This window comes from Oryza sativa, chromosome 6 (assembly GCF_034140825.1).
Source record: "Oryza sativa Japonica Group chromosome 6, ASM3414082v1".
Lineage (NCBI taxonomy): Eukaryota > Viridiplantae > Streptophyta > Magnoliopsida > Poales > Poaceae > Oryza > Oryza sativa.
This window is the reverse complement of record NC_089040.1, coordinates 25,941,664-25,966,535: the sequence shown is the minus strand read 5'-3', so window position 1 is coordinate 25,966,535 and position 24,872 is coordinate 25,941,664. Positions and strand designations below refer to the sequence as shown.

The 24,872-nt window shown below is 41.5% G+C and overlaps 4 protein-coding genes across 5 annotated transcripts; 2 read left to right on the top strand and 2 right to left on the bottom strand.

Annotated features, from left to right (window-relative positions):
- Nucleotides 1-4,563: 4,563 nt before the first annotated feature.
- Nucleotides 4,564-5,879, bottom strand: LOC107281330 (AT-hook motif nuclear-localized protein 27). The gene has a single exon (XM_015787083.3). It carries the CDS (start codon nucleotides 5,664-5,666, stop codon nucleotides 4,890-4,892), a length of 777 nt encoding a protein of 258 aa, XP_015642569.1. The 5' UTR covers nucleotides 5,667-5,879; the 3' UTR covers nucleotides 4,564-4,889.
- Nucleotides 5,880-9,652: 3,773 nt separating this feature from the next.
- Nucleotides 9,653-18,506, bottom strand: LOC107278729 (protein STRICTOSIDINE SYNTHASE-LIKE 10). Its single transcript, XM_015786907.3, has 2 exons — nucleotides 17,681-18,506; nucleotides 9,653-9,966 (listed from the first exon to the last, which is right to left on the bottom strand). The coding sequence occupies exons 1-2, from the start codon at nucleotides 18,504-18,506 to the stop codon at nucleotides 9,749-9,751; spliced, it is 1,044 nt and encodes a 347-aa protein (XP_015642393.1). The 3' UTR covers nucleotides 9,653-9,748.
- Nucleotides 13,914-16,963, top strand: LOC4341560 (cinnamoyl-CoA reductase 2). Of its 2 annotated transcripts, none has more exons than XM_015785501.3 (6): nucleotides 13,914-14,109; nucleotides 14,286-14,452; nucleotides 14,673-14,858; nucleotides 15,761-15,923; nucleotides 16,268-16,454; nucleotides 16,625-16,963. In XM_015785501.3, the coding sequence occupies exons 1-6, from the start codon at nucleotides 13,980-13,982 to the stop codon at nucleotides 16,755-16,757; spliced, it is 966 nt and encodes a 321-aa protein (XP_015640987.1). In that variant the 5' UTR covers nucleotides 13,914-13,979; the 3' UTR covers nucleotides 16,758-16,963. The 2 variants fall into 2 exon arrangements, with proteins under 2 accessions (XP_015640987.1, XP_015640988.1); XM_015785502.3 differs by having other exon boundaries at nucleotides 14,207-14,452.
- A 3,606-nt stretch (nucleotides 18,507-22,112) lies between the features above and the next one.
- LOC107281309 (protein STRICTOSIDINE SYNTHASE-LIKE 10) lies at nucleotides 22,113-23,150 on the top strand. The gene has a single exon (XM_015786906.3). The coding sequence runs from the start codon at nucleotides 22,113-22,115 to the stop codon at nucleotides 23,148-23,150; it is 1,038 nt and encodes a 345-aa protein (XP_015642392.1).
- The last annotated feature ends 1,722 nt before the right edge of the window (nucleotides 23,151-24,872 follow it).

The following is a 24,872-nucleotide window of genomic DNA, read 5'->3' as shown; positions in this document are numbered from 1 at the left end:
TTACATCCTGTCACATCGAATATTTAGACACATGCATGGAGTATTAAATATAAACGAAAAAAATAACTACTTCCTCCGTCCTGAAATATAAGCATTTTTGGACCTCGTCACAGTCTTTGAGATGCTACTTTGACCAACAATATCTACAAAAATAAAATGTTATAAATAAAAAGAGTCGTATATTATAGTAGTTTGATTAATGATAAAACTAGTAACATCAATTTTATATGATTGATTTTTTTTATTTTATTACTATTAATAGTCAAAGTTAAAAAGGTTGACTTCACACTATGCTAAAAATGCTTATATTCTGGGACGAAGGGAGTAATTACACAGATTGTGTGTAATGTGAGACGAATCTTTTAAGTCTAGTTACGCCATGATTTCACAATGTGGTCCTCTCTTTTTCCAACTCGGATTTACCATTGGCTACTAATAACGGATTAATTAGGCTTAATAAATTCATCTCACAGTTTACTGACAGATTCTGTATTTTTTTTTGTTATTAGATTACACTTAATAATTTAAATGTGTGTCTGTATATCCGATGTGACACGCCAAAATTTTACAAACTTGGTCTAAACAAAGCCAAAGCTGCAGAATCTTGCAGTCAATCTTATGCCCACTGCTCCTTCCCTTCTCATGTTCATGTTCCCCCTCTCTCTCCCTTCCATGGCTGGCCTAGCCGCCTAGCTAGCTCAGCCTCGATCCAATTCCCAAGCTCAAATCAGAGTGAGAGAGACCTGTAAAGGCCAAAGGGAATAAAAGAGAGAGAGAACAAAAACGGACACCATAACTGACGCTGCTTCCTTCCTTTATCAAGGGTACACTTGGTTCTTTGTGGTTTGACCCACCAGTAGCTTTGCTTGGACAGTTTCTTGGTGGGCCAATTGCTCTGTGGTTTTTAAACCCTCCTTCAAACACTGTTTGCTCAAGCTTAGGCTTTTTTGGTGGTTATATCATGACATTTTTTTAGCTAACTCTGCCGTTACTTTAGACTGTGTACTGTAAGAGCAAGTTTAATAGTATAGACAACTACTAGGTCCAAATCATTTATAACAAATGTAATAGTTATTTCATACAATAGTTGCTTACTATGCTATTAATGCATGGCCCTACCTGTCATACACACATTACGTTTTGAAGTCCGTGCTACAGCTAGCTATAGATTTGTAGTTCACTGCTCTTCTCTCTTATACTTTATCTCTTTAAAATATGTTTATAGCTAGTTTATAGCATGCTATTATACCTGCTCTAAAGCTGTCCGTGCTACAGCTAGCTATAGATCTGTAGTTCACTGCTCTTCTCTCTTATACTTTATCTCTTTAAAATATGTTTATAGCTAGTTTATAGCCTGCTATTATATCTGCTCTAAAGCTGCGTCTCTCTTTAAGCCTCTCTCGTTTCACAGTGGAACAGGTAAAGACTAGAGAGTTATATGCTGACGGTATGTTTCAGCTAAAAGGGTTGTTCTAATAAAAGATAATTTAGTAAGAAGGATTTTGATATGGTAATACTAAATGTTGTTTTTTATGCATGATGAAATTATCCATTATTTATTCTTAATTTGTTTGTTATTTTTCTAAAATTTCTTTGGATAATTATGTTTGTTACTTTTGATCTGAAGATATTAAATAGTTTTACTCATCTGTTTAGAAGTTGGTTTGAATGTATTAAAAGATATATTTTACTCGGAGTATCTACTTTATGCATGGCTATATAGTTTAGTAGGAATGATTTTTTTTCTTTTATAAAACTACATCTAAATCCTATATATTGGCTTCGGTTTTGAGCCAAGTTACAAAGGTGTGATAAGGACAATCAATTAATTTATTTTTGCATGCCAAAAATTAGAGACAACAATCATGCACATATTTGTCAACTTTGGAGATATAGAATTGAGTTTTGAATAAGTTGTATCTCTTCATTTTAATGGCTAAATTGTCTTTTCGTCATTATTTATTAGATACTACTTTTGGCTCATGTGTGTCAAAGACAATATAATAAGTGGCTATAACTTCTATTGAATGGATTTTTCCATTATAAAAAAATGTTTGTTTGAGCTTTAGGGCCTGTTTGGGGAGCTTAAGATTATAAGAAGCAGCTGATTGGTAGCCAGCTTATGAGAATCTAGAAAAGCTAGGTTTTCCAGCTTCTGAGTTCTAGTTCATTTTCTGAATTCTACAGCTACAGCTTATCAGAATCTAGATCAAAAACTGAACTGTTTGGGAAGCCTATGATTCTGAGAGAAGCTACAATAGCTAGATGCTCCCCTAAACATGCCCTTAGACATAGCCAACTTTAAAATTTTTACTTATTGTCCTAAAATATAGTAATAACTTCACGAGTCAGGCATAAGTACATGGAAATTAAATAGAATAATGTTATAATTAGTTAAAAAGAGAATGTAGACTAATATATTAAATGAGATATTGTTGTGATTGGTTAAGATAAAAGAGCAAGTGTGCTAGGAGTATTATATTCTGGATAAATTTTGAAGGGAGTAGTACTTGATTATAGGTTTCTTTGGAACAATAGAAACTAAAAATTATAGGAATAGAAAAAACACATGATTAAAAAAGAAATATATATATGAAAATTAAGACTGTATGGTGATATATTAGATAGAGAAGGGAGAGAGAAGTTGCATGGGAAACTCTTAAAAGAATATGAAAACATAAGGTTAGACCTTATGCTCGAATTCATCTAAAATGTGAAGGTTTTTTTCCTACCTTTGAAATTCATTTGAATCAAATCTAAAAACCAAATGACCTACATAAAAACTATTCCTTTGGATTGAATTTCTCTAATTTTCCAAAAAAAGAATCCTTGGATCCGTAGAAGTACAAGCGGTTTTTTCATCTTTTTCTATCCAGTCTTGACTTTTAGACTAGTAGTACAATTTTGCATAACATTTTTATCCTAAAATTATTTTTAGTTACATGGTTAGTGCCTTCTGCTTTTAAACCTGAAAAAAAATGTGTAGTGCAAACTTCGTGTGTAATGCATACCTAGAAACTGTTGTAGGAAAGTTACTCATAGTAAAAATTTACTCATAATAACATGGATAAATCCCAGACGAATATTTTTATCCTAAGATAGTCTTTGGTTTGTATTATATAGACATACACGGAGTTCATTTCCCTTTAAACCTTTACCCAATAAACACCTTCTATAGAAGTTGGAAGTTTGCTAGCAGTCTATCAAGTTTCACACTGTCATGTGTGTGATCCTTTCTCTCTGATAGTCTGACCAGTGCTAAAAGTGAAAAGAAAAGGGAAAGAAGAGAAGGATGCTGGGTTCAGTGGGTTCCATGCACATGCAAAAGCCTAGCCTTTGGAAGTTACAATGGCAGGCTGCTGCTTCTTTAGAAAACATCCAGGCTATGGTGCTTTGCTGCAAGCAAGATGCTGCTGAATCGAACTTTTCTGTTTTCTAGTAAAAATAGCCATATAAAACCAGGCCAAAGAAGGAAATGAAAACACAAGATATGGTCAATTGAAATTCAAGTAGAACTGACCAATGATCAAAGCAAATTGAACTTAATGTACACCATATTATACAAAGGATAAATCAAGCAGATCATCACCTAGTCCCGTCTGAAGGAGCTGGGGCAAGGTTTTTGGAGGAATTATTTCAGTTCTTATTGAAGATAGAAAAAAAAGTATTTCAAACATAACCTTTGAATTTAATTTTCATACCATTCGAATGGAGGGCGAGAGTTCAATCCTGAGATGGGTAATAGTGGGATGGTGTGAGGAGAGAGAAACACAAAATATGGCGTGCGATCATGTCAGATGGAGGAGACACTACTTTTGGTGCTCGAGATGGCATGTTTGCGGGTTTTTCGCTCAGACGTGCTATCTTCTGGATGGCATTCGTGATAGCTTGACTGTTGTTGGAGATGCTTTTATGTACGTTACAAATGCGAGCAAATATATATCAATTCTTTTTAGAAAAAAGAGTGAAGGCATTAATACTTCAACGTTCTCGAATAAATGACACTGGCACATTCATGTTTGAACTTTCATCACTCATCTTTTTTGAAAAAAAGAGAAGAGAAATACTTAAAAAAAATATTCTACATTATCGAATTGTTTAGCGTCGTAAATGTAATCAAACAACTTTCATTCACTTTAATGTAATTACTAAAGGTATTTTGTGATCATTAAAGGAAATTTGTGATCAAAGTGAGACGGCTATAGTAAACAGTAATATTTATTCGAGAACAAAGGGAAATTTAAGATACCATCTTTGTCGGACAAAAACAATCTCGAGTGTATACATCTGATCTGTTTTCTCTCTACATATGCTAGATGGAATTTATCCTTACATAAAAATCTACATTGTCACTTTCTTTAGGATTTCTTTTTGACTAATTGAATGGCATATACAAACACGAGAGCATGTGTAAACAAACTGTCTAAAACGTCCAACAAGTATAAACAAAAGCAAATTGGAATCGGATATGACTGCCACGAGGCAAGTAAATGGAATAAGAGAAGATAATTGAGTTTTTCCCTAATTTAGCTTAAGATAAAAACAAAACACAACCCACAAGCATTAACCAAGATTTTGAAACTAGAAAAAGTTGGAACATTAGCCTCAAATTATCACACAAAATGCTTGGGCTAACTGATCGATGCACCTCACCACCCTTTGAATTCTACTGATATCTTAACTCGAGCTTAATTTGCTTCCTTGAGGTCACACACCATTTCCCATATTTTCTCCACAATAAAATCACAATGAAAAGGTGAAACAAAATTACAAGACTAGCCCAAGAAGAGCATTTTCCGCTAATCAATTGCACGAACTCGCGAAAAACCTAGCTTCCCTAGAGATTGTTAGGTTGAAGAACGCCATGGATGATTCAGCTCAGATCATGATCATACGCCGCCTGCCCAGGCGTATGGCGGCGAGCGGTGGTCGGGGTAGGTCGCGGGCATGGCTTGAGGGTGGTGCGAGGATGGCGGCAATGGCAGCTGCTGCTGTTGCACTTCTTGCGGCGCCGAGGTGGACGTGGCGGCGGCGGCGGCGGAGGAGAGGTCGGGCTTGACGTCGGCGACGTCGGCGGCGTCGGCGAGCGGGAGGCGCTCGTAGACGGCGTTGGCGAAGGTGGCGGCGAAGAGGGTGACGGGGCCGGCGGCGACGAGGGGCCCCACGACGCAGCCGCCGACGACCTGGCCCTGGCCGGCGGAGAGCAGCACGGAGAGGCCGGACGCGCCGGGCGGCGCGGGGGGCGGGAGCACGGTGCCCGTTACGGAGAGGAGCTCGAACCTTCCCGGGAGCGGCGCCGCCGCGCCGCGCACGGCGACGTCCGCGACGGCGCCCGACGCGCCCATCAGGCACACCCCGCGCCCGCGCCGCCGCGCGTACTCCGCGACGCACGCCGCCACGTCGGCCCCCGGCGCCACCTCGATGATGTGGGAGTGGAGCGCGTCGGGGCTGTCCCGCGTGATGATCACCGGCGGCTTCGGCTTGTTCTTCGACCCCAGCGGCCTCCCCCTCGGCCGCCGCAGCGGCACGATGGCCCCCGCCGCCGCCTGCTGCTTGCTCTCCGGCGACGCGGCCCCCGCCGGAGCCGCCGCCGGAACGTTCACCGGCGGCGGCGGAGGCGGGAAGTCGAGGGCCGCTTGCCACCACTTGTTGTTGCTGGCGGCCATGCACGTATCGATCAGCTTCTCGCGCTCTCGCTGCTCTGGCGTCGCCGGTCAGATCTCGAAGGCGATGGCTATAGAGATAGAGTGTAGAGAGAGAGAGAGAGAAGAAAGAGTGAGAGATGGGAGATGGGGTTGGGTCGTCTCGTCTTGGCTGGCTTTGCTGTTGCTGCTGCTTTGGTGCGGCTGTTTCGGGTTGGGGTTGCCCTTTTGCTTGCTAAGTTGTAACCATGAGAGAGAGAAGCATATGGAGGGGAGGGGAGGGTCGCGACGGGGGCGTGGACAGGTGGAGGGCGGTGTGGTGTCCAGTGCAGCAGTTCGCTGCTGCAGTCGCGGGACACCGGATACGTGTCGCCGGAGGCAGACACCGTCCCGTCGGCTCGGCGCCAACCTGTAAACGAAACGACGTCGTCTCCATCCGCCCCCCCGCGTACGTTTCCGGCGACCCTTTTTCACCACCCGACGCAGAAACCGCCGAGAATTGTTCGTTTTACATCTTTATACGGATCGACGAGTTAACTTTGGGGCTGTTCTGATTGAGGCTGTGTTTAAATTAGGGGGTAAAAAGTTTTGGTGTGTAACATCAGATATATGAACACACATTCAAAATATTAAACGTAGATTAATAATGAAAAAAATTATAGAATCTGCCTGTAAATTTTAAGATGAATTTATTAAGCCTAATTTATCTGTCATTAGCAAATGTATACTGTAGCACCACATTGTTAGATTATGGAGCAATTAGGCTTAAAAGATTCATGTCGCAATTTACACGCAATATGTGTAATTAGTTTTTTTTTTTGCATATATTTAATATTACATGCAGCATGTGTCCAAACATTCAATGTGACATGGTGAAAAATTTTGCTAGGGGATCCAGACCATGATACCATTTTTCCACCATATTATTTTTTGGGTAAAGTTGCTAAAGAGTATCTATATTTGGTTTGTTGTCAAACTTTGGTAAATAAATAAGTAATCCTATCAAAATTTTAGTAATATTGCTAACTTACCATGATTTTGACATTAACAAAATTTTGTAAGGTTTATTTTGGCTATAATCTAAACAGCCCATTTATTTTCCTTTCAAAAAGAAAAAAAAACAACCTTGTTGTGCATTAATGGTTATAGGTAGATCTCTATTTTTTTCTTTCAAAACATCATATGGAGGTACCCTCCATCACATAATAAATTAATCTAGTACCGTTCGAAGTAGACGCTAGTACAGAACACATACACTCACTCCAAATTCTCATTGTTATAAAAGTTACGATATAGCAGAACGATGGTTAAACTTCTCGATCGCTCCCCAGACACGTCAGATGACGATATAGGAACACATGATTTTATTAACGAAGTTCAGACAAAACCTACATCTCTGGAGCTAGATTAACACTTTGTTGTACATTATATATTTTACAGGAATTTTACGCTGAACAGTTCGATTTAAGTGATTTAACCATAGTGTAGAGAGTTCCTTGGTTTAGAGGGTGAGTAGGACAGATATATCTGATTTGATGGATATGGTTAGTGATCTGTCTGGGATGGACGGAGCTAAAATACGTACAAACCTGTCAAACTGACCGCAAATGATGCTAATCCTCTGTACCTGACCTTGCATTCTGCATCTCTTGGCCTATAATAATACGAGGTCCTAAAATATGATTATCCTTCTCGTTAATCTATTATTGAGTGCAAGTGGCTCTTAGTCAACTGGTTGATCCAGGTTTCAAACTATTCAGGCCGCGACAACCAATCTCTATCTAGCTATTGCAATTTTGTTATACTCGAATTGAGTTCACAGAATTATTACTCCATAATATAATAAATCAATCATTTTGTAGTTTACACACAGCGACAAGATTTTACTTGCACCAATCAGATGATAGTCTATCTGATAGTACTATGATTCAATGGTACTATCAGAATGCAATCCGCTGCAACAATCATAATGTTCAGCTGCCTTGTTCCCTGCAGTCTTCAGTTGATGGTTACAAAATCAATAACTACCTGCTGCTGGAATTGGACAAAATTAACAGCGACTGTAATCAGCTGGCTGGGTTAATGGCTTAATGACTTCATGGAAAATAAATTAAAGATATTCAGGCCACTGATCTATGCTTGACCGTTCAATGCGTGTTTATTGAAGAACTGGTCCGGAATATCGGCGTCTGATCATATGACTTTTCCATATTATCTTCAGGTATAGTCTATCTATCCCTGCTCATAGATAATGACCCTAGTTTGTTGCCCTATCAGGAAGGCCGTACGTTGCAAACATCCACAAGATAATAGTAACATTTATGGAGTACGAACACTTAAAAAATCTGAACATATAGCATCTAGATTATGACTGGTTTAGATATCTTCAAAAAAATATGCTTTCTTAAAAAATAATTTCTTAAACCACTTGTTTTATCATGATAATACTCCCCTGTCTTAGACAAAACTATTTTTAGAGTCCAATATAGACATTCTCGATGTCCAGAGTCGAACTTATCAAAAGTTCAATATTTTTTTTCTAAAACAGATAGAATATTGTTAAGTTTTTTTTAAAAAATATTTAATTTGTCTATACCATCGACTAGATAATTTGTAGTAATAATGCACTCAATAATCTAAATCAAACTGCGCCTTAGACCCTATTTAGAAATCAGAACAGAAAAGTTTTTTTTTCTGTATATGCTGAAACGAGAACCACCAATTCCACACCCAAAAAAAATAAAAATATTAGAAAGTGCTTAATTTCATAGAACTTTGATGCCTTCCTTGAAACAGAGAATTACTGCAAAAGCTAAACTGGTATGATGTGCTTAATATCTTAAAATGCATGAGTTCCAAAAAGGAAAAAAAAAACCCTTGATCAAATTGAACCATCCTGCATCCTGGAATCTGGACCATGCCAAGCATGCCCTTTTCAGCTTTCACCCACACCACACCATGTCACCACCATGCACACACAGCTAGCAGCTAAACCACTTCACAACTCCACTCTTAATTAACCTTTCTTCTCACACAGCTGTACACACACAACCAAAATCTTTAAATTAATCAGCCTCATAACATGCCAATCATCCCTAGCCCTTCGAACTCGGCGACAAACAGATCGAGTCACCCCCGGGCAGGGGAGATTAAACCCTTAATTAATCCCCATGGCTAACGCCTAAACCCTCCAACGTGTCGTGTAATCGCGTGTATTATAGTAGGCGGCAGCGGCGCCGTGCCGTGCCGCGAGGGTGAACGCCCATGTGCGCGAGCGAGCCAGCCCGATGCGATCGAGAGAGAGAGATTAGATTAGCGACAAAATCATCATGGCCATGGCCGCCTCGGAAAGCGTTTTCCAGGGCCCTAATCCATCCTGTGTTGCTGTCACAGCTTGGGGGGTGTTGTTCTTGGATTAGTTTAATTGATCTGCTGCGTGATTGAAAGCTAATTAAGCTGTGGTTGAAGTGGTGCCCCATCAGGGCTTTTGTGCCGACCAGTGTGTGTGTGTGTGTGTGTGTGACAATGTGAGGTGATCTCTGATCGATCTTAGGTGGATCTGGCCCCTTTTGCAACCTCTGTCAGAGTTGGCCATTTGGCATTAGCTGGGAGCACAAGACAAGGTATCTTTGGTGATGTACTAGTATTAGCTTGGTGTACTTGCGTGATGAGTTTTATTTGGGGACCTAGTCCGAGAGTCTGGACGAGTATTCATTCCAGACCTGGGTCGCCATCGGTTCCCCTAATGCAGATTATAAGCCATATGGCTTACTAGAGAAAAACCATTAGTGAAATACTTATATATGTGTTCTATGAGATTTAAAAACTTATCAATGTTGTACAATAAGGTATGGTGAAAAGTCACAAAATAAATTTAAGTTTTAAATTTTAACCTTTTTAGTAGCAATTTATAAGTTGTAGGACAAATAATGGGAGCCTTGAAGTTACAACTTCGGTCTGCCTTTTGCAAGTTCAAGAAGTGATACACATGTAAATAAACTAATCTGCTTACAAACTATATAGGTACATTGCAAAAGAATCAAAAGCACACAGATAATGCAGAAATCTAACATATATCCTAAATCTAAGTGCACAACCTAAATAATCTAGCTGCTTTTGACGACTCCGACATACGGCAATTCAACATTTCCCATGTATATTTTGCCATCCTTCCTCTCCATCACTTCGGTTGGCCTCAAGCTCTTTGGTCCTCTCATCTGTTGAACCAGCTTCCCACCAGCACTAACCCTCATAGCAACCAAGTGACTATCCGGACCAAAGGGAAGCTCATACTTCTCGCGATGAAGCGCTATCCAATAACCACCTTTTCCATCAGGCCTCACATTATCAGGATAGCCTGGCAGGTCAACAAATGGTTCAGATTTGCCAGTCTTCGGGCCTCGGATCCAATGCCTCATCAACTTACATGGCCCGGTCAATGCAACGATCAGATGTGTTCGGTCAGCGCTCATGGCGACACCGTTCGGGTAGGTTATGTTGGATTGAAGAACGGTGACTTGGTTAGTTCGTGGGTCATACTTCATGAGCCGTCCGGTCGAATCCTTGGTCGCCGTGACTTGCTCGTGCTGAGATCGTTGGTAGTTCATGCTGCTGTCGGTGAAATAAACATCTCCGGTAACCTGATCAATGTCCACCCCATTGGTGAAGCGAAGTGGCACGCCATCAGCCTTCATGGCTAGCACGGTTGCCTCCCCGCCTTTTGGACCAACTCGCATCAATCCCATGTAGGCGTCGGCGATGTACAGGTTGCCGGTTTTGTAGTGAAACCGTAGGCCTAACGGGCGGCCGCATTTGCTCTCGGTCTGGACCGTGGGGAGAGTCGATGCCGCGCACTTGTTTTTCGTGTAGCTGGGGCTGTACGTGTAGGTGCTCCAGCCAGCGGCCTCGCCGTTCCACCTCATGATGCGGCCGTCGGAGACGCCGCTGTACGGGCCGCGGCCTTTGCCGTCGAACGCGACGCTCTCCGGGCCGACCAGTGATCCGCCGAGGTCCAGATGCTGGCTCCGCCGGGCGTCAATGGTCTTGAACATTCTCGTTGTGGCTGTGGCGGCGGCAGTAGGGGACGGCGAGAGCAGCACGAGGAAGACAATGAGCGCGAACGCCGCCGCGGTCGCCGCTTGCCTCGCCGTGCTTCTCATGGCTGTAGCCTGTAGGAGCTCGGCCGTGTACGCGCGCTGTCTCAGTCTGATCAGTTGGCTGCACTGCACGTACGCTTGGCTCTCGTGCTGGTGCTCTCGTTCGCTGCAGCTGCAGGCTTTGGTTTGGTTGAGAGATTGGAGGAGCAGCGTGGTGCTTATATAGTAATATGCGGCTGGGTTTTGTCAGCCAGGTCCGAATCGGAGCTCGGCCGCGGGGTGACCTGCGATCCGAGCTCGATCGATCGCAAGGTATGTTCGCTCGATTCGGACTCCGAGTTTTGAGAGATTCCGAGTCGGGAGAGGCCCGGTTGCAGAGGGTTGACAGGCCAGATGATAATGGACTGTTGGGCCGGACCGGGCTCGGTTTATTGGAACATGGACCTGCGGACTCCGAAGCCCATCTCTCAGAATTCAGTTATTCAGCACAATCCGTTGCAGTCTTGCAGAAGTCCAATTTCTATGGAAGTATATAGTTTCTCGTTAACTTTTCTTAGCATACATAACAAAACTCATGTACCATGAACTCATGTATAACAAATCTATTATTGTAAAAGTGTGGTCTGACAATATTATGCAACATGGTTGTCGGTTACAATACTCTTGTCTATAACAGCGTTGTTGGAAAAATAGGTCACCGACTAGGCTATCACCTACTTAATAAATAATACCCTAAGCTGTTGGATTTCATTTGAGCTGTTGTAAAAAACTGCAAATTCATAGAGATGGTACAGTCGTTGACACTAGATTGCAAATTTGTACTCTTTCCGTCCGATAAAAAAATCAATCTAGCACTAGATTTTATACATCTTAGTACAACGAATCTAGATAGATATTTGTCTAGATTTATTGTACTAAGAAGTACCATATTCAGTTTTAAATTTGTTTTTTTTACGGAGGGAGTACTGAGGAAGGACTTGGGATGGCTAGCCTCCACACCTTGCTAAACTTGGTTAGTTGACTGCAACTTTTAGCTAACGAGATAGCTAGCCTGGACCCATTTTTTAATGTTGGCTACAATTTGATATTATGGTTTTTTTTCTTACATAATAGAAAAGGGCTATATCTCCGGCCTCTGCTCATGGACACACATCCAACAAGTCTTAGAAGAACTTAAAAAAGATGTGATGGGACAAACCCCCCAACTCCCGCCCGCCAATAAAAGGGTCAACTGAAATAACGTTTTCAAAATTACGTAGATTCTAGCACGAAATTCTGTAGGTACTGTACCATCCAAATTGGAATAAAAGCTCCTTGGCTACCAATTCTAAACATGTAGCACCAATGCGCATAGTATCATGTTATTCCTATAAAACATCGTACCCAAGAATGGAGTAAATTGAAACACATGAAGATAACCTATAATGTTAGACAATTTCTTATGGTTAAAAAATTTATCATTACGGCAACGTCAGATTGACCAACAAAGCGCACTAGCTTCAAATGAAATTATTATTTTTTGGGCCTAGGCACTCCCTTTAGCCATGATACTCCCTCCGTCCCACAATATAAGGGATTTTGAGTTTTTGCTTGCAATGTTTGACCACTCGTTTTATTTAATTTTTTTTTTGCAAATATAAAAAACGAAAAGTTGTGCTTAAAGTACTGTGGATAATAAAGTAAGTCACAAATGAAATAAATAATAATTTCAAAATTTTTTGAATAAGACGAGTGGTCAAACATTAAAAGCAAAAATTCAAAATCCTTTATATTATGAGACGGAGGAGTATTATGCATTTGGTGACTACCCATAATTATTCTCTTTTTTTTTCTAGAACACAATAATTATGACGACCCACACTTCTCATTATGTGCCAACAATAATGCCGTACACTATAATGGGATCCGAAGAAATAGGAAATAATTACTTATGGGAGAAGGTGGGCATGTTTGGTTTTTTATGTTTGTTTTTTCCCTTTGTGCGCGGTATGGTGGGAGGGGATGTGCAGAGGGCGACTGTGTGAATAGGATGTGCAGACACTCCACATGTTAAATTTTAAGGCTGTGTTCGTTTCCACAAGAAACACGGAAAATGAAATATTCCATTAGCGCATAATTAATTAATTATTAGCTATTTTTTTAAATAAAGTGGATCAATATGATTTTTTAAACAACTTTTATATAGAAACTTTTTGAAAAAAAACGTACCGTTTAAAAGTTTGAAAAGTGTGTGCGTGGAAAACGAGGGAGAGGGGTTAGGAATCATGAGAAACGAACTCAGCCTAAGTCTCAAGTTTGTTTGTGGCTAGAAACCAAATAAACTTCATGGTTTTACTATTGGTCCTTTACATATTAAAGGTTTCTTCGAAACACGTGATTAAGAAAACGAAGGAATAAGAAAAAAAATATAGTTGTGCAATACAGAAAAAGAAAAGAAAAAAATAATCGTTTGATTGAACCATAAAAAAAACATTAGAATTGGATAAGAGAGATAGATCCATTCGAAACTTTTCATGAGACTGAATCTTATGTTAAAAAATCCTTCAAAACTTATGTGGATAGAGGGCATTTCTTAGAAATTTCATATGATCTAACAAATTGTTATTTCCAAGGATCATATAAAAAAAATCCAATATGATATGTTTTTACTTCGAATTAAAAATGGTCTAATTAGGGGTTCTCGAGATGTGAACCTGCAGTGCTATCCTTATCCTCTGTCCCAAATAATTATACTCGTCTCTATCCAGTTCAGTTTTTGAAAAAAAAAAAGATCACTATCCAGTCCCAATCAGCTGCTACAACATTTGTCAACTCTCACGTTCTGCACAGGCTCAATAACCAGTTTGTCTGGTGAGTTAATTAATCAGTGCTGCTCGAAGTAGACTAAAGGTGACATCGGCTGGCCAATTGCTGAAACTATATCGTTTAACGTATTAGCAGAAAAGATAATTTAGAATTTAAACTTTTACATACATATTCTTAATTATTTAAGCGTTAATATTAAAAAAGAAAACTACAATGAAACAAAACCTTTAAAATTAATCTCAAAATTAACTTGTATAAGACTTAAATTTTGATATCCATGCGACATAATATAGTAGAACTAGCACACTACCGGTAGACGGTAGTACTACAACTCTACAAGCCACAGACAGGAAACAGGATTTCTCCTCTTGGGTGACACTGACACGAGCTAACCGAAGTCTAGACGTCGTGCTGTAGCAGCAGTTGTACCATAGCAATGTTGGGCGGCGACGGGAGAACGAAGACGGTGTGCGTGACCGGCGCCGGGGGCTTCGTGGCGTCGTGGCTCGTCAAGCTCCTCCTCTCCCGCGGCTGCTACACCGTCCATGGCACCGTCCGTGATCCAGGTATACCCTCACTTCCTGGGATCTTTGACGAAATCGATCTCCTCCTTGCTGAGTTCTTGGATGAACCATTCAGAAATTTCCTTCTGATGCTGCTCAGAGATTTTGATATTTACGGCGTTCTGCTCTTGTTCTTGATTGATTGATTGGTGCGCGTGTGCTGGCGATTTTGTGCGAAGGCGACGCCAAGAACGCCCACCTGATGTCTCTGGACGGCGCCGCGGAGAGGCTGCGGCTGTTCAAGGCCGACCTGCTCGACTACGGCAGCGTGGCGGCGGCCATCGCCGGCTGCGACGACGTCTTCCATGTGGCCTGCCCCGTGCTCCTCTCCGCCCCCAACCCAGAGGCACACCTCTCTCTCTCTTTTTCAGCAAAACAATTCCTTCTCTTCTCCATTGACTTGTTCAAACTGTAGACTGCAGTTACTGAAAATCGACAAAATCAACAGTTTCTACTAGAAATGATTTGTTGAAACAGTTGATTTCTCAACAAGCAGTAGTAGCTGAAGTCTGCAGAGAGTTGTAAACCGTCATGTTCTTGTAGCTAATGAATTGATGTTGCTGTAGGTTGATATACTTGCTCCTGCTGTAACGGGCACGACGAATGTGCTGAAGGCTTGTTCAGAAGCTAAGGTTGGGAGGGTTGTGGTGGTGTCATCTGTCTCTGCTGCGATGGTGAATCCTAACTGGTCTGAGGGCAAGGCCATAGATGAAGATTGCTGGTCTGATGTCGATTACTGCAGAGCCACTAAGGTGATACCAACCAAACCAACACAAGGCTTATTGCTCATGTACTATATGCAATGAGATAAATGACTGAGGGGCCCCTTCGAATCGTAGGAATGAAAAAACAAAGGAAAAGGAAAAATATAGGATTTTGATAGGAATTTAATTGTAAAATAGAGAATTGCAATACACAGGAATGACCGTTTGATTAGACCGCAGGAAAAACACACGAATCGGATTAGAGAGATAGACTCAAAGGAAATATTCTAAGAGGTTGGAGCTCTTGCTAAGTTTCCTTCAAAATTTCTATAGGATTATCCGTTTCATAGGAATTTCAAATGATAGGATATGATTCAATCCTTTGTTTCAAATGCCTTCATAGGAAATTTTCCTATAGGATTAAAATCTTTCCAAAATTCCTATATTTTTCCTACAAATCAAAGGAGCCTTGAACTCTTGACAAGTACTTCCCCCGTTTCACAATGTAAGTCATTCTAGTATTTTCCACATTCATATTGATGTTAACGAATCTAGACATATATATAAGTCTAGATTCGTTAACATCAATATGAATATGAGAAATGCTAGAATGACTTACAATGTGAAACGGAGGGAGTAACAGATTTTGCTTGCAACATGATGTTGGATTTACTAGATAAGTATCCAAAAAAACTTACTATTAGAAATTACAAAGCAAATTTGCATGAATAAACATCTTGATAGTCAACGCTAGTTGGAATACTGTTTCTGTTAGTTCACTAGTTTTTGCTGTTGCTTAAATATTCGGTGCCTTGAGACTTTAGTCTGAGATGATTAATTCAAGTGAGCAATAGTGCAATACTTTGCCTTTTTTCTTCTTTACATATCTTGGTCATGTAGGCATATGGTTCTCATATGTTCCAATTTCGCTTGATACATCGGTTTGGCAGAATTGGTATACCCTTGGGAAAACACTTGCGGAGATTGAGGCCTTTGATTATGCGAAGAGAAGTGGATTGGATCTTGTGACACTCTGCCCATCGTTGGTGATTGGACCTTTGCTGCAACCAACTGTGAATGCGAGCAGTACAGTCATACTTGGATGTCTGAAAGGTTGAGCATTTTGCCTCACTTTGCTATGCTCCAGTGATTCATTATACTCCCTCCGTTTCAAAATGTTTGACACCGTTGACTTTTTAGCACGTGTTTGACCGTTCGTCTTATTCAAAAAAATTTGTGAAATATGTAAAACTATATGTGTACATGAAAGTATATTTAACAATGAATCAAATGATATGAAAAGAATAAATAATTACTTAAATTTTTTGAATAAAACGAACGGTCAAACACGTATTAAAAAGTCAACGGTGTCAAACATTTTGAAACGGAGGGAGTATAAATTATCTTTGTTTCTGTGGCTGCTTCAGATTGAGATCCATTTTATTATCTCTCGGCAGGTGATTGTGAGGTAAAAATCAAACTGAGGAACTTTGTGGATGTCAGGGATGTTGCCGATGCTCTTCTTTTACTGTATGAAACCCCAGGGGTCTCCGGACGATACATCTGCAGTTCACACGCAAGAAGGATGCCTCATATCATTGACTTACTAAAGAGCTGGTATCCCGGTTACAAATTTGCCGACAAGTGAGCCTCTGCTCTTGGGTTGAAATGTAGAATAGCGAAATCTTTCCTTCGTATGTATGAAGTATTGCACTTTGCATCTGTAGAACACGGCAATCGTTATGCTTTTGCTGCATTTTGAATTAGTAAAGTTTCCATATGAATTCTATGAAACCCCTACATTTCAATTACAGGTTTGTGGAAGTGAGCGATGAGCCGCAATTCAACTCGGGGAAGCTAGAGAAGCTAGGATGGAAAATCAAGCCATTTGAGGAAACACTCAGGGACAGTGTTGAATCTTATAGAGCTGCAGGTGTCCTGGATTGAGCAAATGGTGTCCTGTGTATATACCAACACAATTGAAGGAATTACCAACACATTGATCGGGTTCTAGGCTTAGTTTAATAGATCTACTACATAGGTGTTTGTTTTGATCGACCTTAATTGGATCTGGCCTCTTTGGCAACATCTGTATGTAAGAGCTGCCTATTTGGCAGCAGCTGGGAGTAGAAGATAAAATTATCTTTTGGTGATGGATTTGCGCTGAGAATTATGCCATTTATGCCCTGAACATGAGAGTGACTTGATGTACCTGTGTGATAAGCTTTATATGAGGCCTTACGGGAGAATCTGGATGCATAACCAGAGGAATGAAAATCACTAAAATGCACATGTAACCAAACTAATCTGCTTACAAATTACAGTACACAGCAAAGGAATCAAAAGTACACAAATTACGCATAGATCTTACACATGCTAAAACCTAAGGCATCGTTCGTTTAGGGGTGATAGGGGAGATTGGCTCTCTTTTTCCGCGCGCACGCTTTTCAAACTACTAAACGGTGCGTTTTTTGCAAAAAAATTTCTATATGAAAGTTGCTTTAAAAAATCATATTAATCCATTTTTAAAATTTAAAATAGTTAATACTCAATTAATTATGAGCTAGTGGCTCACCTCTTTTTACGTATCTTCCCAATCTCCTCAATCCACTTCTCCTCAAACACTCCCTAAGTGCACATCCTAAATAAATCTAGGTACTCTTCACGACTCCGACATACGGCATCTCAACATTTCCCATGTATATTTTACCATCCTTCCTCTCCCATCACTTCAGTTGGTCTCAGGCTCTTTGGTCCTCTCATCTGTTGCACCAGCTTCCCACCAGCACTAACCCTCATAGCAACCAAGTGATTGTCCGGACCAAAGGGGAGCTCATACTTCTCACGATGGAGGGCTACCCAATAACCACCTTTCCCATCAGGCCTCACATTATCAGGATAGCCTGGCAACTCGGCAAATGGTTCGGACTTACCAGCCTTTGAGCCTTGAATCCAATACCTCATCAACTTACATGGCCCCGTCAGTGCAACAATCAGATGTGTTCGGTCAACACCAATGGCGACACCGTTCGGGTAGGTTATGTTGGATTGAAGCACGGTGACTTGGTTGGTTCGTGGATCATACTTCATAAGCCGTCCCGTCGAGTCCTTGGTCGCCGTGACTTGCTCGTGCTGAGATCGTTGGTAGTTCATGCTGCTATCGGTGAAATAAACATCTCCGGTAACCTGATCAATGTCCACCCCATTGGTGAAGCGAAGTGGCACGCCATCAGCTTTCGTGGCTAAGACGGTTGCCTCCCCTCCTCCTGGCCCAACTCGCATCAATCCCATGTAGGCGTCGGCGATGTACAGGTTGCCGGTTTTGAAGTGAAACCGGAGGCCTAACGGACGGCCGCATTTGCTCTCGGTCTGAACCGTGGGGAGAGTCGATGCCGCGCACTTGTTGTTCGTGTAGCTGGGGCTGTACGTGTAGGTGCTCCAGCCAGCCGCCTCGCCGTTCCACCTCATGACGCGGCCGTCGGAGACGCCGCTGTATGGGCCGTGTCCCTTGCCGTCGAACGCGACGCTCTCCGGCCCGACGAGTGATCCGGTGAGGTCCAGATGCTGGCTCCGTCGGGCGTCAATGGTCTTGAACATTCTCGCTGTGGCGGCGGTGGCGGGGGACGGCGAGAACACCAGGACGACGATGAGCGCGAGCGCCGTCGCCGCCGCCGTTGGCCTCGCCGTGGTCCTCATGGTTGCACGATCGAGCTCGCGAGCTCGTGATCGTTGGCTGTTGGTGTTGGTTTTGGTTGGCTTTGGTGGAGGAGAAGCGTGGGGATTATATAGCTAGGCCGCGGCGCGCGCGTTGTGCCATTGCCAACAATGCCAAGCTCCGAGTCGGACAAGTTTTGAGTCGGAGAATCCGAGTAGGCAGGCAGCATGGCTCGCTTGACAGTCGACTCGGATTCGGGGCTCCCAGAGTTTGTCAGAGTTTGCCGAGTTAGAAGGCCCAGTGAAACTTTTCCTAGGCTAGTTTGGACAAGTAGCCAAGTAGGCCAGATGATAATGGGCTGGTTGGGCCGGATCAGCTCGGTTTGGGTGTTGTGACATGGGCCTGTAGAATCCGAAGCCCGCCTCAGAATTCAACACAAATTGGTCGGTGAAAATGGTTTTCTACGCATGATTAGCAAATGGATACACTGGCTCAGTTGGTTACCTCCCTTTCCAACATCTCTCCATTGTTTTCCAAGTGTACGCTTTCAAACTACTAAACGGTGTGTTTTTTGCAAAAAATTTATATACGAAAGTTGCTTTAAAAAGTCATATTAATCCTTTTTTAAAAAAAATTAGTAAATACTTAATTAATCATACAATAATATATGCTTTGTTTTGCGTGCTGGGGAGAAGGGTTCCCACCAGCTTAGTTCGTATGTAGTAGTTGGTTGCTCATTTTGGAAGTTGGGAATGTCTAGCACTCTAGCATTCTTGCTGGGGCCAAGGATGGCAAGGAACATGATTCGTATATGGATGAGAACTCAGATGCTTATAATTCTTTTTGTTCATTTGTATCTAGACATATCTCTGATCTCAGAGGCGGATCTAGTATGGGACAGTGAGGTCTTAAGCCCCAACCGATGGCGCGAGTACCATAGGAGCTCTCACAAAGTCCTAACTTTTTGCTATATATAGATAGGAAGGGGGCTCTAACTTTATCTAGTTTGTTTAAACTTCCCAGCTATCTCTTCCTATATCCACCACTATCTGATCCGTTTGTTCATTCCATGAGGTGTCGATTTCTTGTTTCTGACTAGCAGAACAGATATTACATTGCTATATGAATATATGTATTTTATAGCTTATTATAAAATTTTAAAATTTTATTTGACTTACTATACTTATAAGCTAAATTTTAAATTTTAAAACTTAATTATTTTATTTGACCTTTTGGTTTTTTTCATCATAATTTTTTTACAACATTTGCTTTTGAACCATAAAGGACACACATATAAAATTTTCGTTCACAAATTATTTTTTAAGTTGATAATAAGCAATTCAGATAAGTATATGCATAAGAAAAAGATAAGACTGGAAAAATTGAGTAAGGATCTTGGCCAGGCTGAAATTGAGCGAAGATTAAAATTCCAGGTCGTATTTTGCAGGATGGAAGCATAAAAACTTGTGTATTTGTGCAGTTCTCTCCCCGAAACACCATAATATATAATCAAATCTTGTATTGTTCTCATATTCCGGTGTGGCCAATAGGCAACATATCCTATGTACACAGGCCCTCACGTGTACACACGTGCACACCAATTAAAAAATGTCACCAAAAAATCTAGAAAAAATCATATATATATTTTCAATTGTATTACACCTAGGGTTAAAATCTTAACATCAAATTCATTATATTTTAGCCGTAACAAAAAAAAACAAAAAATCTGACAGTTTTAAGGTTGCAATTTTGTCAGAATTTTATCTTTTTTGTTATTCTCTATGTAGAATGAATTTGAAGATGCGACTTTATACGTAGATGTAATACTATTGAAAATACATGTATGAATTTTCCTAGAATTTTTTGTGATAATTTTTAGTTGGTGTACACGGTGTGTACACGCGAGGGCCTGTGTGCATAGGATATGCTCCCGTGGCCAATAATAATTTAGTACTGGAGTGTTTTACTTGATCTTGTTGTTGAGATTTTTTTTATATTGTTTAGTGTTTGGAAATGAATATCTGCAACGGTGCTCACAGATCTATGAGCACCGTTGCAGATATTCTAGAATAAGATACGATTGACTGCTTGTACATGGTTTATATGGCTGGTGTCTGTTGTCCGTCTTTACCATTGAAAAGAAAAAGACATAATACAACGGTGGAACAACAGCGCTTGATATGTTATTACCAAAATGTATAATACGAACATTGAACTTTTTGTCATTTTTTTTAGTAACATTTACAGTCAACAACGTTTACTCAGTATCCTTATATATAGTAGCAAAGTCATTTTGATGCCAATAAATATTCCTCATTTCTCGTATGTCATTTAAATTAAATAGGTATGACAAATTTTCACATGCAAGAAAGGATAAGAGAGATAGACTTAAAAGAAAAATTTTCAATAGGTAAAAACTCACGCTAACTCTTCTTTAAAATCTACGTGTATTGAGCCATTCCTTAGAAATTTCATAGGATTTGAGAAACTACAACTCTTTTTTTGAAAGGATTCATATAAGATTTGAATCTTGTAGAATTTCTCAACAAATCATTTGTTTCAAATAGGGCCTGAAGATGTCAGTTTGCCCTTTGCAGTATTGTTCTCTCCAATCAGTTACCACAACGTTTGACAACTGTCACATTTGGCGCGAGCTCAATAACGAAGTTTGAGAAATCACACATGTGCTCACATTTACTCCTATTTATTCTTTCAGTGGTAGGCGACATACCCGTCGACAGCGAGACGTCTATGGTGACTTCATCAATATAAAAATATGCCGACCGATTCCTTCGAAGGTGCTCATAGGGATAGGGTGTACGTGCGTTTTTAAGGGTGGGTGTGCGTGTGTTGCGTGTGTTCTAAGCACCTACGTTTCTAACTTTGTACTGTGTTTCTAAAAGAAAAGCTAGTGCACTACTGTAACAAATCAGATCAGTTCATACTGGTGAAGCCTGAAAGGTCCAAGCCGCAGGATCTTCTTCCCCTTTGGGTGACATTGACGCGAGCCCGCTGAAGTCTAGACGTTGTTGCAGTGCCAATTTGCCATTAGCACTGACCCAACATATCTGATCGTTGCGTGCATTGACCGATGCCGGAGGCTTTTGTGGCGTTGTGGGCTCGTTAGCTGCTGCATCCTGCATTTCAGCATTCACTGTAATTATCTGATCGCGCCAAGCTCGTTGGATTTGCTCAACGTCTGAAACTCTGAATCCTTGTTTAGAAAAAAAAAAAAACCTGTTGTATTGCACTTGTAACACTGAACTTCATTGAAACCCATCGATGATTTTCTGTTAGAAGACTCAGTCGTGTAAGTTCAGTTCTAAACGGGCTGGGCTTGTAATGGAGAGAGAAGCCGCCCAGTTAGGCCCACCAGGCCCATTTATCGTTATATTCCATGACAGGCCGGGCCCACGATCGGCTAAGTACACCCGAGTCCGAGTCGATCGAGTGCTCCGCTCGTCTTCTCCGATTCGGAAGCTGGCCATTGGCAACACGCCAAAACCCAGCAGTATATAATCACCACGCTGCTCCTCCACCAGCAGCGAACGAGCACGACTGCACGAGCACCAACCGTACGTGCAGCAACAGAGATCAAGCAGACGAGACGCGTGCACCAACGAGCTCTCCCTCCCCTGCAGCTAGCCATGAGGACCACGGCGAGGCCAACGGCGGCGGCGACGGCGCTCGCGCTCATCCTCGTCCTGGTGTTCTCGCCGTCCCCCGCCGCTGCCGCAGCGAGAATGTTCAAGACCATCGACGCCCGACGGAGCCAGCATCTGGACCTCGGCGGATCACTGGTCGGGCCAGAGAGCGTCGCGTTCGACGGCAAAGGCCGCGGCCCATACAGCGGCGTCTCCGACGGCCGCGTCATGAGGTGGAACGGCGAGGCGGCTGGCTGGAGCACCTACACGTACAGCCCCAGCTACACGAAAAACAAGTGCGCGGCATCGACTCTCCCCACGGTTCAAACCGAGAGCAAATGCGGCCGTTCGTTGGGCCTACGGTTTCACTTCAAAACCGGCAACCTGTACATCGCCGACGCCTACATGGGATTGATGCGAGTTGGGCCAGGAGGTGGTGAGGCAACAGTGCTAGCCACGAAGGCTGATGGCGTGCCACTTCGCTTCACCAATGGGGTGGACATTGATCAGGTTACCGGAGATGTGTATTTCACTGACAGCAGCATGAACTACCAACGATCTCAGCACGAGCAAGTCACGGCGACCAAGGATTCGACCGGACGGCTCATGAAGTATGACCCACGAACTAACCAAGTCACCGTTCTTCAATCCAACATAACCTACCCGAACGGTGTCGCCATTAGCGCTGACCGAACACATTTGATCGTTGCGTTGACCGGCCCATGTAAGTTGAGGTATTGGATTCGAGGTCCAAAGGTTGGTAAGTCCGAACCATTTGTCGACTTGCCAGGCTATCCTGATAATGTGAGGCCTGATGAGAAAGGTGGTTACTGGGTAGCGCTCCATCGTGAGAAGTATGAGCTTCCATTTGGTCCGGACAATCACTTGGTTGCAATGAGAGTTAGTGCTGGTGGAAAGCTGGTGCAACAGATGAGAGGACCAAAGAGCTTGAGACCAACTGAAGTGATGGAGAGGAAGGATGGCAAAATATACATGGGAAATGTTGAATTGCCATATGTCGGAGTCGTCAAGAGTATCTAGATGTAGCATTAATTTGTACTTATATCGTGCTAGATTTATGCATTATTTGTGTGATTTTGATTCCTTTGCCCGTGTATCATAATAGTAATATACAAGTGTATCAGTTTGTTTTTTTAATAATGGATTTTCAGTAATTCAGCCTCTATATCCACGAAGGATATACACAACAAAATGATACAAGAGTTCTTAAACTCACACCTCAACAAGGAGGAGAATACAACAAAAAAATGAAAAGAAAACCAAACGACCTCAGCACGTACATCATGCTTCTCTGCGTCCCGCCATATTCTCCTGAAACGGCCAGATTTGACGAGTGGAAGTCTACCAGTCGCGGCCACCCCTAGTACGCTGTCGATGCAAAACTCCATTGGTGCTAAATCAAAATCAAACAGATTCAAGAACCTAAATCAAACAGATTCTAAGGGCTCCATTCCAAAACCCCTTACAAATGAATCTTACAAAGTCCTTAAAATTACAATAGAATGGCTTGTTTCGAACGAATGAGGCTCAAAATTTCTATGCCTTTTCAGTGGTATTACCAAACAATTTTTTTAAAACAAAATCTTCTAGATTCATTTTTCTGTCGGATTCGTTGAAGCATGATATTTTACTCATGGCATTTTCATGTTTCTGTATTTTTCGGAATCATGTACTCCAAAGGATATATTCCTGAGTAGACCAAATTGTTTGTTTGGTTAATAATTTTGTAAATCTCACTAAAATTTTGATGATAGCAGTTTTTGGTGGCAAACTAAAATTTCATTTACTTAGGGGTAGCAGTTTGGATGGCTCGAAAGAGCATCGAACAGTAACCCAGATCCCAACAGTCACCATGCGAGGAAGGGCCGTCCCTAGGAGGCAACGAGCACGGCAGGGAGGGGGTGAGATCGAGAGGAAGAAAGTGAAGGAGAGAATTAAATTTGAAAATATGCTATTTATTTTTTCACAAATATTCGGGATGTAATTCTTTTAGTAAAAATACTAGCCACATGGTTGCGCTTTGCGCAACTCTAAATACATGTTTAAGAACCTGTGTCAATGGCATCCACCCATACACAAACACAATCATCTACGTGGCCAAGACCCCTAAGTAACAACTTGATCCTAAGCATTTATATTGTGATACGTAGTAGTACATTATAATGTACATGCCCACAAAAAATTTGATCCCAAATCTAATAAAATAACAAAAACAAATGTAGTAGCTTTGTGTTCTTCCACCAAATGCATGGTGGTACCGTGGTATTCACCTGGAAACATAAAAAATATAATCTTTTTAAGAGCAAATCATAGATTAGCAGGACCAGTTGATTTATGTTCTTCCACCAAATGCACGTTGGTATTCACCCACAAAAACAAAAAGTATGAAATTCTTATGAGCTAATCTCATATGAGAAGGACCAGTAAGGACATAGTCTCATGTAAAAATGATAGAAAGATATGCTCCTCAATTTGTACAATGATTAATGAGTACGGAGTACTACAGTATTACAGATATAGATAGGTGCCATATGATAATCCAATATCTAAAGCTCTGCCAAATATTCCAATAGCAGTATGCATGGTATTGCCTTTGGATTGATAAGAAATGCACCTAGGCCTATTAGGACAGTAAAGAATCTACGGGTTCGTGGAAATTACCATAATACCGTTAATTAAACTTCTAAGCAAGATTTATGGGTGGTGCATAATCACAAAGCTGGCAATTAACGTATTATAATT

What these genes read in the sequence shown, in the direction of transcription:
- LOC107278729 (XM_015786907.3), bottom strand. Translation starts at nt 18,506, where the DNA reads ATGAGGACCACGGCGAGGCCAACGGCGGCGGCGACGGCGCTCGCGCTC. An exon ending in TGTGAGGCCTGATGGGAAAG is followed by an intron (nt 9,967 to 17,680) that starts GTGGTTATTGGG and finishes CTGATGGAAAAG; the next exon opens with GTGGTTATTGGATAGCGCTT.
- LOC107281330 (XM_015787083.3), bottom strand. Translation starts at nt 5,666, where the DNA reads ATGGCCGCCAGCAACAACAAGTGGTGGCAAGCGGCCCTCGACTTCCCG.
- LOC107281309 (XM_015786906.3), top strand. Translation starts at nt 22,113, where the DNA reads ATGAGGACCACGGCGAGGCCAACGGCGGCGGCGACGGCGCTCGCGCTC.
- LOC4341560 (XM_015785501.3), top strand. Translation starts at nt 13,980, where the DNA reads ATGTTGGGCGGCGACGGGAGAACGAAGACGGTGTGCGTGACCGGCGCC. An exon ending in TGGCACCGTCCGTGATCCAG is followed by an intron (nt 14,110 to 14,285) that starts GTATACCCTCAC and finishes TTTTGTGCGAAG; the next exon opens with GCGACGCCAAGAACGCCCAC. An exon ending in CATACTTGGATGTCTGAAAG is followed by an intron (nt 15,924 to 16,267) that starts GTTGAGCATTTT and finishes ATCTCTCGGCAG; the next exon opens with GTGATTGTGAGGTAAAAATC.